The sequence below is a fragment of the Mesoplodon densirostris genome, chromosome 4, assembly GCF_025265405.1.
Source record: "Mesoplodon densirostris isolate mMesDen1 chromosome 4, mMesDen1 primary haplotype, whole genome shotgun sequence".
Taxonomy (NCBI): Eukaryota; Metazoa; Chordata; class Mammalia; order Artiodactyla; family Ziphiidae; genus Mesoplodon; species Mesoplodon densirostris.
The window spans coordinates 130,363,977-130,376,767 of NC_082664.1; the positions used below are offsets into that span (position 1 = coordinate 130,363,977).

Genomic DNA, 12,791 nt, shown 5'->3' on the forward strand with positions numbered 1-12,791 from the left:
GCCCGCCCGCAGGGCAGCCGAGAGCGGAAGGCTTGGCGGCGGGACCTACGACAAGTGACCCAGCGTGCCCAGCCGGGTCCGCTCTGCAGCGGTGCCGGCGCTCCCGAAGCCCGAAGGGGCTTCACATCCGGGCGTGCACCGCCTGAGCCTGGCCCCAGGCACCACTTGCCCAGGGCGAAGCCCTGGGGCCGGCGACCTTAGCCCAGGAGCCCGTTGGGTTCGCGGGCTTCGGAACTCGAATGGGCGAGCGCCTCAGCACCTCCCCTCGCCCGCCGCCCGCGGATCCCGGCCGGAGCCAGCCCTCACCACCGAGAGGAGCGCCTAGAGTCAACGGACCCGCAGCTCCGCTCCTCCCAGCCTCCTCTATCCCGGAAGTTGACGCCGCGCTCTGGGTCGCGTGCTGCTCGCTAGGGGTGTCGCCTTAGAGATCTGCACGGGCTGGGCTTGCGAAAGGATCAACATGCCTGTGAGTTGTTTACTTTCGGGCTTCGCGTTTGTGTCTGCCTTCTCTGTAGGCCGAGGGGCCCCAGGGGCGGGCTAGCTCGATGGCTTCGCGGACCCCCGGGGCTCCCTACCGAACGCGGTTCGGCGGCTCGGATCCCGCGGCTCTTTCGCGCGTGGCTAACTTGTTGGGACTTGCCCGGCGGCGCGGCAAGTCGGGCCCTGCCTGGGCGTGGGGCTGGGAGGACCCGGCGCCGCCCTGGGCGCAGTCTGGAGTCGATGGCTGGGAGGGGACAGCTCCCCGGGTACCTCAGTCAGCCCTCCTGGGTTTCGGTGGGAACCCGCGAGGCTGTGATCGTTGAAGTCTTCTTGCTCTCCTTTTGCTTCGTGGGTCTTGCCCCCTGTGCCTTCTCTCGGAAGAGATTTCCTACTTGTTTCCTTTTTGAAAACTGTCTTAGCAGTTGCCTTACAAGTTAACTATCAAGGACCGTCTCGCCTCAGCCACTTAAGAGTTCTTATCAGATGTTGAACCCTGGGGGCAGAAATCACCTCGGTGTTGGCACTCGCCGGGTCTACCTCAGCGATTTCGACTCTCAGCGGGTCCAGGGTCCGGATCACGTTCTTACTTAGCACCACAGTTTTACTTTCACTGGCGATTGTTATTAGTTAAGAAGAACGGAGCTAACCTTACCACATGTTTCCTGATCGTTCCCCTTAACCGGAACTTGGAGAACACAAGCATTATAAAAAGTGTTGATGAAAGTTAACAGGCTTTAAAATAAGTAACATCTAAAGTGTTGTCTCTGCTGAATATGACTGTTATTCCTATTTTTGCATGTATATTTCACATACGGTTAAATCGGCCAGAGTTGTGGTATCATTCTAGTAGTAATAATGTGCTTCTTTATTCAGTTGGCTAGAGATTTACTGCATCCTTCCTTGGAAGAGGAAAAGAAAAAACATAAAAAGAAACGGCTGGTTCAAAGTCCAAATTCTTATTTTATGGATGTAAAATGTCCAGGTAAAATTTCAAACTTTAACTCCTTTCCTAAGGAAAATTTCTGTAAGGATTACTTACAGGATTTCTGTAAGGGTTGCTCAGTGTGTTGTGTATGTTTCGATATTAGGTCCCGAAGTGGGATTACAGAATTGGAATGTCATAAGGGTTATTTCCATAATAAACCACTTTAGAAACATTTGGGTGTGTGTGTGTGGGGGGGGGCGTGTGTGATGGGACTCCACAGGGGACGTGACATTGAACTTATTAAGTCTTTAAGCTGTTCAGATGATAAGTTTTCTTTTTCACGATGCAATGAAAAGTATATTGATTCTTCAGTGTAAAGCTGCGGGGTCCAGTATGGTGGCCATTAGCCATATGTGGCTACTGAGCACTTGAAATGTGGCTAGTCAAAATGGAAAAATTCTCATTCTTTTTTTCTTGAGGTATAATTGACATAAAACATTATATTAGTTTCAGGTGTGTGACCTCATGATTCCATATTTGTATATATTGGGAAATGATCACCACAATAAGTCTAGTTAATATCTGTCACCATACATAGTTACAAAAATTTTTTTTCTTGTGATAAGGACTTTTAAGATAAACTCTCTTAGCAACTTTAAAATATTCAATATGGGGCTTCCCTGGCGGCGCAGTGGTTGAGAGTCCGCCTGCCAATGCAGGGGACACAGGTTCGTGCCCCTGCCGGGAAGATCCCACATGCCGCGGAGCGGCTGGGCCCGTGAGCCATGGCCGCTGAGCCTGCACGTCCCGGAGCCTGTGCTCCGCAACGGGAGAGGCCACAACAGTGAGAGGCCCGCGTACCGCAAAATAAATAAATAAATAAATAATTCAATATGGTATTATTAACTGTAGTCACCATGCTGTATGTTGTTTTTTATTTTTATGCTGTATCTTTAAGTGTGAAATATACACCAGATTTTGAAGATGTAGCATCGAAAACAAAAAGGCTTTGATTATATGGTGAAATGATAATATTTTGGAAATACTGAGTTCAGCAGAATATATTATTAATTTCACCTTTAAAAGAAACTTGTTTTTAATGTGGCTACTAGAAGAGTTTGTAAAATATGTGGCTTGCTACTGCACAGCACTGAAGTTCCTAATCTTTTACAAGGTCTTTACTAGAAATATGTTGAACAGGTACTGTGTTTTTTTCTGCTTTTCACTTTTAACACTTCCCTGTTTCAGGCTGCTACAAGATTACCACTGTTTTCAGCCATGCTCAGACAGTGGTGCTTTGTGTAGGTTGTTCAACCGTGTTGTGCCAGCCGACAGGAGGAAAGGCCAGACTCACAGAAGGTAAATCATTTGGTATTTTCTAACCCAGTGATCAGATTTTATGATTTTAAAACTTCTCTCTTTACTAAAAATCAGTTTAAAAGAAATCTTAAATTCATAATTACCAAAATAATTTTCATCTTTCATTGCTCTTTTAGTAAAGAGTGCCCTGTTCAATTAGATAAGTTTGTACTCTTGACTTTGCAAAGAATTGCTTTATCTATTATTTTTCTTAGTTTAGAGCACCTGATTCTGTTGTATTTAGTCAGTTTGCTTAACTTGGAATGTTAGACATAAATCAGAATGGAGCAAGAGAATAAATACATAAGATATCTAAAAACGTAGGATTTAAAAATTTCTCCTGTAAATATTTTGTTTCAAATGTATTTCGTACATATGATTTAAGATAGTTTTAATCATTGCTAGCTAAGCAACAGATAACTATAATGAAAATGTCAGAGGTTTGATTTCTCTGAGCAACTACTTATGATTAATATGGTCTAATTTTAATTCTTTCACTTTTGTGAAGAAAAAATAATACATATGTATATAATTTTCCATAGTAGTACTTAGAGATTTACAGTTCAATAGTGATACTTGAAATTTGCTTGTGGTATTTTGGGGAGCTGTGAATTCCATGTTATTCTCATTGGAACAGTTATAAATGGATTGGCAATAAATCCGAGATCTATTTGGTGTGACTTCGTGAGATCTAACTGTGAAATTAGCTCAATATTTAAATGCAGTATTGCTCTTAAAAATGTACTTGCAAGATTGCCAAAACCTTTATATCATGCCATGAGTTTAGAATTTTGTGTCCATGTGCTGACAGATTAAAAGGGTGCATCTGTACCAGAATTTTCCTAAAAGATCTGAAATGAACTCTAATCAAAATTATTTTCTTGAACTCCATTATAACATTTGAGAACAGGGAGTGACAGTCACATCAGAGTAAATTCAAATATAAAAGATATCTTTTAGCAAATTTCTGGTATAAAAAATAAATAACCTGTATATGAATATTACTCTAGTATTTCTAAAACTTAAGCTTTTACGTAAAAAGTATTTTTTGTCATTAAAACTCTGTACCAAAGATAGAACAGACTTGTGTTTAATATGCTCTTGTGATTCCTTTGCAGGGTGTTCATTTAGAAGAAAGCAACACTAATGATCCACACAACTTCCTGAATTTGTGTTCTATCGCAGAAAGCCTTATCAGTTCAGTAATTCCAGTTAATCTACCAAGATAATGTAATTATGTTTAATTTTGTAAGGTATACAACAGCACTCTCTTATTTTGGTGTCAGTTTTTCAATAAAGTTTTGATTATGGGCAAACTACTTTCAAGTATGTGTTAATGTGCTATACATTTATATATGCTGTGTATATGAATTTGGTTTAAACATTTTTAAAAGGGTATTCTGATTAATTTGTGTCTTGCTTCAGGAGTAGAAACTTTAAGTATTTGATTTTCAGTCCTTTTCCAAATTTCTGTGAGGGGGCTAAATGATTACAAATGGAAAGAAGTTCATTATTAATTCTAAATATAGTTTTGGTATTATAACTATGGAAACATATTTATAGAAGTACATATTTAATGCAGTAACAATCACAGTGTAATGCCTTGGATTTATATGCCCATAACATACTGTATACTTTAGTACAGTAACTGCAGCTGGGGTCTGAGTTATAGAAAGCTCTTTTTGGGGTAGAAAATTTGAGAGGAGGAGTCAGGAGTAGCATGATTTACCCGGGATGTTCTGGCAGGGGGAGGTAGATGGTATTGAATTCTCTGGTCCAGACAGGTGAGCACTCCTGACTGAAAAATGTGTTGAGTGGTTCTGTTATCTCACTGTTACTTTTATGGTTTATGAAGTGACCCTCGGGAGTTAGGGGGTAGTGTATCTTTCCCTCCCTAGCACCTATATGACTGCTTGTTAGACTGGGAAGATTAACTGCTTCTCTTTTACCTGTTACCTTTAAGGCAGGCACTGAAGACAATCATTTCCTATCAAGAGGTGTTCCTACATATACACCCCCAATCCGAGAGACTGATCCTTTAACATACTGATTGGTGTATCAGAGGGATGTTACATGAGAACTGAAGAACTATGGAAAGTTTGGAGCGTATTTAATATATGGAGAAATAAATAACTCAGAGCTTCCCAAACTTTCTTGGTTTATGGCATCTTTAGTCTCAGTAATTTTTTTTTTTTTTTTTTGCGGTACACGGGCCTCTCATTGTTGTGGCCTCTCCCGTTGCGGAGCACAGGCTCCAGACGCACAGGCTCAGCGGCCATGGCTCACGGGCCCAGCCGCTCCGCGGCACGTGGGATCCTCCCGGACCAGGGCACGAAACCATGTCCCCTGCATCGGCAGGCGAACTCTCAACCACTGCGCCACCAGGGAAGCCCTATCTCAGTAATTTTTTCATGGAGTCCCCTGGCCAAAAGAAATACCTAACAGTTAAATTTATTAAGTAGTTAGGTTCTAGCAACTGTTGTAGCCATTTGAAAAAAAAGAACACAAATGAAAAGCAAAGGGATAATTTTTACCTCATTCTTAAATTACCTAATGGAATGAGTGTGCCTTTTGGGCACTGCAGTTTCTCAAAATTGGGATCATGTTGGACACTGCCATCCTCATTTTTTTCACATTGATTTTTGCATAGTACTAGCTTTTTATCACAGCAATGGCCCAAAACCCAGCTTCACAAAGATACATCATCAAAGGGAATGTGGTGCTATCTAATGTAACAATTACCTGGAACTAGAAGTTTGCATGGTATCCAAAAGATGTCAAGTATCAATGTTTCTCCCATGATGCTCCAAGCCACCTCAGCTTGCACAGTTTAGGAACCTTGGAAAAATCTGTGGGTAAATAAGGAGCAAATTCCCGAAAATTTTCTTGGAAATAGTATTGGAAGAAAGTATTGTACTTTAAAGAACCTATCTAAGGATTAATTTAAAGAGATACTTGGCACTGGGAACTGAATGGTATATTAAGTTTTACTTCATTATTAATCTAAACATATTACTGGGTTTGAAAAGTGCTCAGTAGAGAACACTCAGACTTTTCCAAACTTCAAGGTTTGCCACGTACATTATTTACTGAATTTTTTCTTTAATACTATTATTTATATTGTCTTCACTTTTTAATGTAAATGTATTTTTAAAGGAAACCTTATATCTCTTCCATAAATTACAAAAAAGTTACATAAAGATAATTAAAAATAAAATGAAATTCTTGGCTTCTGACCTGGTCGGGTGACAAACAGTTTCTTACCTGGTTGCCCCTGTAAGTCATCTGATAAAGGTCAGTTTTTTGGTTTGAGATATAATGTAGATACCATAAAATTCAACACTTTACAATGTAAATTTCAGTGGTTTTTAGTATATTCACAACGTTGTACAACCACTATCACTATCTAATCCCAGACAATTTTCATCTCTCCAAAAAGAAACTCCATACTCATTAGCATTCACTTCCCATTTCTTCCTCCTCCCAGCTCCTGGCAACCACTAACAGACTTTCTATCTCCTTGGATTTGCCTACTCTGGACATTTTATATAAATGGGATCATACAATACGTGGCCTATTGTGTCTGGCTTCCTTCACTAGCATAATGTATATCATGGCCATTCATGCATGTGTATCAGTACTTCATTCCCTTTTTGACTGAATAATATTCTGTTGTAAGAATATACATTTTGGACTTCCCTGGTAGCACAGTGGTTAAGAATCCGCCTGCCAATGCAGGGGACACGGGTTCAAGCCCTGGTCTGAGAAGATCCCATGTGCTGCAGAGCAACTAAGCCCGTGCACCACAACTACTGAGCCTGCACTCTAGAGCCCACGCACCTAGAGCCTGTGCTCTGCAACAAGAGAAGCCACGGCAAGGAGAAGCCTGTGCACCACAACAAAGAGTATCCTCCGCTCGCCGCCACTCGGGAAAGCCCGCGCGCAGCAACGAAGACCCAACGCAGCCAAAAACAAACAAAAAAAAAACTATTTAGAAAAAAAAGAATATAAATTTTGTTTATCTATTAATCAGTTGATGAACATTTGGGTTGTCTTCACTTTTTGGCTACTATAAATAATGCTGCTGTGAACTTCTGTGTACACGTTTTTGTGTAGAAATGTTTTAAATTCTCTTGGGTATATACTTAGGAGTGGAATTGCTAGGTCATACAGTAACTCTGTATTTAGCTTGTTGAGGAACTGCCTGTTTTCCAAAGCAGCTGCACTATTTTATATTCCTACTAGCAATGCATAAGCATTCCAATTTCCTACATCTTTGCCAATACTTGCTATTGTCTATTTTTTTGATTGTAGCCATCTTAGTGTGTGTGAAGAGTTATCTCATTAGGGTTTGATGTGTATTTCCCTGATGACTAATGATGTTGACCATAATTAAATGTGCTTATTGGCTATTTGTGTATCTTCTCTGGAGAAATGTCTATTCAGATCCTTTGCCCATTGTTAACTGGGTTGCCTTTTTATTTTTGAGTTGTAAGAGTTCTTACATATTTTAGATACAAATCCCTTATATATATGGTTTGCAAATATTTTCTCCCATTCTGTAGGTTGTCTTTTCACCTTTTGTCCTTAGAAACACACACATTTTAAATTTTTATGAAGTCTAATTTATCTAATTAGATATGGAAAACAGTATGGAGTTTCCTTAAAAAGCTAAAAATAGAGTTACCATTTAATCCAACAATCCCACTCCTGGGCATATATTGATATCTGGAGAAAACCATAATTTGAAAGGATCCATGTACCCCAATATTCATAGCAGACCTATACCAGGTTGACTGTTATTTTCTTACCTAGCAAATCCTCACCTTAGAAAAAAAATTAGGGAGACTAGTCCTGTCCAATTTAGTTAAAAGCCTACATTTTAAATTTTTCTTAGGGAAGCAGGTTTAGTTTCGATTATTCTACAGGAACAGAATACTGGAGCTGCCACTGCCTTCTGGACCCAGAGCTCAGGAGACACCAGCTTCAGCCCTGGTCGATATTTTGTGTTTGTATTCTGAAGTCCATGAGTGTCTTTTTCATTTTTTTTCATTTCACATTTTATATATCATGCTATGTATATAAGAGAGGGGGTGTGTAAAAGCATGACTCTACTGTGCCATCCTTTGTTTTGTCTTTAATTTGCATATTAATAACAAAAGTTGTGTATTTTTCTTTATTTGCAGCCAGATTTACTAATTAAAATCCCAATACATGTTTTTTATTCATTTTATGTGACTTAATTTTTATATTTTTGCTAAGCACTCCATCTATAAAATTGCATGCCACTAACTGTCCTTTTATTGGGTCTGTAAATTTTTAGAGATGCTTTTTTTTATGGGAAGACAAGATAATTTTAGAACAGGCTTTTGAGTCAGATATGCCTGGATTTGAAATGAGTTCTAATGGTTAATGCTTGTGTCACTTTGGGCAAAATAAGTACAATAATTTCTACTTAATTGGGTTGTTTTGAAGATAACATATATAAAGTGCTTAGCACAATGCCTAACACGTAGTAAGTACTCTGTTAATAGTATTCTTTTAAATAAAAAAGGATCCTGTGTATTCAAAATCAAGCACTTTCAAGTTCTGTTTTTCTCTTCCAAATTATTTACCCACTTCATTACCACACTGGAGCATAGTTGTGTTAACTATTGCTGCAAAGGAAGTCACCCCAAAATTTAGTGGCTTAAAATAATGATGACATTCTTTTTCATGATTCTGTGGGTTGGTCTTACCTGGGCTCACTCATGCATGGAGGCTCAACTGGACTGGAAGGCCCAAGATGGCTTCAGTCACATGTCTGGTACTGGCCGTCAGCTGGGTTATCCAGTAAGGTAGTCTGGTTTCCTTACATGGCCATCTTGGGGGCAGTGTTCTTGGAGAGTGAAGATGCAAGTTTGATGGCCTCTTGAAGCCTAAGCGCTGGAACTTGTGCAACATCATATCCACCACGTTCCCTGGGTAAAAGCAAGTCACAAGGCCACCTCAGGTTCAAGGGAGTGGAGAAACAGATACCACCTCTGGTTGAGAAGAGAGGCAAAATCACATTGCAAAGGAGCGTGCACAATGGAATGGGAGGAATTTGTGGCTATTAAAATTTTTACCACATGTTGGGAGAACTCTTAATATTTACAAGGTTATTCATTCTCTAACCCATGAACATGTCCACAATCAGTTCTTAAAGAAATGCTGTATTCATTTCCCTATTCTGGATGAGCACAGAATATAAGTGGGAAATTTACATTACAGGAAATCCAGATGGCCAATGAACATATGAAAATAGGTCTAACTTCACTAACAATAGGTAAATGCAAGTAAAAACAACCAGATACCATTTCCCATCCATTGCATAGTCAAAAATTGAAAGTCAGTGTTGTCATATAAACAACAGAATTAGATTCAACCATGTAAAATTGTTTATATGCATGCATTTTTGACATAGAAAAACTGTAATTTCAAAGTCAAAGAAAAGGATGTTCCTTATAGCACTGCATATAATAGTAAAACAAATCCATCAATAAGAAAATGGATAGTATAATGTGATATAGTCATACAGTATAATATTTCATAGCAGTTAAAATAAACTGAATTTATATTTACCAACTTGACCAGATCACAAAACAATGTTAAATTTAAAACGAGAGTGTAGAAAACATCTATACTATGGTGCTATTTGTGTAAATGTAAATAATACAATTTAATACTATATCAGATATGAATATATATACTTGGCTGTGAAAGTATTAAATAAGGGACTGGAAGGATATACCCCAACTCCTGACAGCAGATTCCTGCAGGGCAAAAGGAGTGGGACTTTGGGTGGTGGTTCTAGGGGTCTTCAGCTTTATCTATTATGTTTTATTTATTAGTATTTTTAAAAATATTTATTTGGTTGCACCGGGTCTTAGTTGCAGTACGTGGGCTCCTTAGCTGTGGCATGCAAACTCTTAGTTGCGGCATGCATGTGGGATCTAGTTCCTGGACCAGGACACGGAGTCTTAATCACTGCGCCACCAGGGAAGTCCCTAGTATTTTTTAAATGAAGAAAATTTGACTAAATGTTAACATTTTAAATTCTGGGTATTGTGATTATATGGGTATTTGCCATGTGAACCTTTTGTGCTTTCTAGTATTTTTTTTTCTTTTCACAAAATAAAAGATCAATTAGCTATTCTGGTATCCTCTAAGAAACAGAACTCAGACTATTTGAACCTGAATCAACAGCAAATAACAATATAATTCTTTAAGCCTATAGTTGTGAAAATGTAGCTGTAAAATCCTAAAAGGTTACAAGGTGAGGTTATTATTCTATAAAAGTAATCTTTTTTCTTTATAAAATGCAACAATGAACTCTAACCCATCTACATTTTTTCTATTAAAAATTACAAAGGCATATTTCCATAATCTCAGCTTTCAAACCTGGGGTAGAATTTTAAAATTTTGTACTCTGTGATAGGAAGGTAAAGCAAATCATTTGTTGCCAATAACCACCTTGACAAGTTGTAAATTTCAGAAAAAAAAAAAGAACAAAAACACAAGAAATTTGTGTCAAGTTCTCTTGCATTCTTTTCCCTAATATTAAGTATCAGCCACAATGGAATTACCACTTTGGAAGATGTGGAAATTTATCAATGTTGTTTCTAACAATATTAAGTAAGAAAATAAGTTATCATAGCAAATAGGAATTCCATCTGGGGTCTGTGAACCCCTGATGTTTGTACATTGGTTCATTTTCTGAGAAGATTCCCAGCTCTTCTCCGAGCTTCAACAAGAATTCTAAAAGGTAAAAAACCAGTCTAAAGCAAGTACCCTGCTCATAATGCACATTCACTAACTTCACAGGGCTCTTCACACTTCGTGGCTCTTCCTGCACAGACAGTTCAGTCACGCTGCACTTCTCCCGGACACCCAGACAACGCTCTTCCCTCCTCTCCCAATGTAAATGTCACCTCCTTGGCAGCTCCAAGCAATTCGCTCTGTGGTCTGTGCTACGGTTCAAAGCTCACATTAATATCACATGATCAAACTAAAAACATGTATCTGCCAATATCAGAAGTATTTTTTAAAACTGCCATTAATTTGATTTGCTTTTAGTCACAATATTTAAGGTTTAAAATTTAGAATAATATTAAAGGAAGGCATTTTATATTTACCAAAGACAGCATGGATTGAAAAATTTGACAAATATGAATAGAAGACCTAAAGGTCAGGAAAAGCCAGAAAGAAATAAGGAGATGAAATGCATCTGTTGTAGGGAGCTGCTTTCTCCGTACTTTGACCCCTCAGAAATATCCATCTACTTACCTTCACAGATCAAAGTGGAGTGAAGAAACAGGCTGAGAGCTCAGAACTATAGAAAAGCCCTCTTTTATTAGACTGTATAAAAACTTTGATTTCTTTTTGAATTTTCCTGAATTCAGTCTCCAATATTCGTCATCTATGGCTGTTACACAGTATTTCCCAGTACCTCAACACTACAATAAGCCATCCATGGAGCCAGTCTCCAAGATAGTTCCCAACGAACCCTATCTTCTGGTATTTAGCCTTTGTGTAGCCTTCTCCCACACTGAATCAGGGTGGGTCTGTGTGACCAGTAGAATTTGGCATAGGTGATCGTGTATGACCTCCAAGGGTAGATTATGAAAGACATTGTGGTTTCTGCCTTGTTTCTCTCTTTAATCACTCAATATGAGGGAAGCCCTAGGACAGTCAAGCAGACCTATGGAGAAGTCCATGAAGTGAGACATTGAGACCTGTTCCCAAAAGCCAGCAAGTAATAGAAGCCTCTCGCCTATAGCCACATGGGTGAACTATCTTGTAATGAGATCCTCTAGCCTTGGTCAAGCCTTCAGGTGACTGAAGCTCCTGCTGACATCTTGCCTGCAGCCACAGGAGAGACCCTGAGCTAGAACTGTTCAGCTAAACTGCTCCCAGAACTTATGAAACAGAGAATTTGTAAGATGGGGTAGTTATGCAGCAATAGATAATTAATGCACATTACGCTAAATAAAAGAAGCCAGACACAGAAGGCCACATATTATATGATTCCACTTACATGAAACATCCATAATAAGCAAATCCAAAGAGACAGAGAGTAGATTGGTGGTTGCCAGGGCCCGGGACTAGACAGGAATGCAGAGCAAATGTTAATGGGTATAGGATTTCTTTTTTGGGTGAAGATGTTCTGGAATTGAATGGGTACACAATCTTTTGATTATACTAAAACTACTAAATTGTACACTTTAAAGGTTGAATTTTAAGGTATGTGAATTCTATGTGAAATTACCTATTTTTTTACATTACAGACTTTGATACCTGGAAGTGGAGTGCAGCTGTAACAAACACCTGAAACGTGGGGGTGAATTTGGAAGAGAACAGTGAACAGAAGTTGGAAGGACTTTGAAAAGAGTGTTAGTGAAAACCTGAGGAACCCTGAAGAACTGTTTAGAAGTATGGTGGCCTTTGAGGAGGCTGCAGGCGTGGACTTAAAGGAGAGTAAGGAAAAATGTTACTAGAAATTGGAGGAAAGAGGATTATTGTTCTCCAGTGGCAGAAAGTTTAGCAACACCGTTGCCTGCAAGACCACAGAAAGTAGAAAATATGCCTAATGAACTGGGTGAATCTAGCTGAGATTTCCAGACACAGTGTTGACTCTTGGCTTCTTCCTGTTGCTTATAGTAAAAAGCAGGAGAGAGAGAAGCTAAAGGAAGGACTACTAAACAAAAATGAATCAATAATTGATGGTTTGGAAAGTTCCCAGACTCCCCAGATGACAAAAGATGCTAAAATTAAGAAACAATTTCAAAGCAAAGATGAAATTTACGGTACTTCCAGGAAAAAAAACAGTCTAAAGACGAAGTTGAGGGTATGACTATAAAACCCTTTATGACTGTGGAAAGAACCAAGATGGTGCCTCGAAAGCTATTTAAACAATAGGCCTTAATAGAAGCTTAACAGTGTTTTCTCCAATTGTCTCAGCAGAATTCCAAGTTAGAGAGGGGTATATTTTGAAGAGATTTTTGGG

General features: G+C 39.1%; 1 protein-coding gene across 1 annotated transcript; it reads left to right on the top strand.

Moving 5' to 3' along the window:
• The first annotated feature begins 357 nt into the window (after positions 1 to 357).
• On the top strand, positions 358 to 4,083 carry RPS27L (ribosomal protein S27 like). Its single transcript, XM_060097215.1, has 4 exons — positions 358 to 466; positions 1,354 to 1,462; positions 2,654 to 2,764; positions 3,883 to 4,083. The coding sequence occupies exons 1-4, from the start codon at positions 461 to 463 to the stop codon at positions 3,909 to 3,911; spliced, it is 255 nt and encodes an 84-aa protein (XP_059953198.1). The 5' UTR covers positions 358 to 460; the 3' UTR covers positions 3,912 to 4,083.
• Positions 4,084 to 12,791: the final 8,708 nt, after the last annotated feature.

Coding starts and splice junctions, on each gene's coding strand:
- RPS27L (XM_060097215.1), top strand. Junction 1,463..2,653: donor TATGGATGTAAAATGTCCAG/GTAAAATTTCAA, acceptor TCCCTGTTTCAG/GCTGCTACAAGATTACCACT. Junction 2,765..3,882: donor AAAGGCCAGACTCACAGAAG/GTAAATCATTTG, acceptor ATTCCTTTGCAG/GGTGTTCATTTAGAAGAAAG.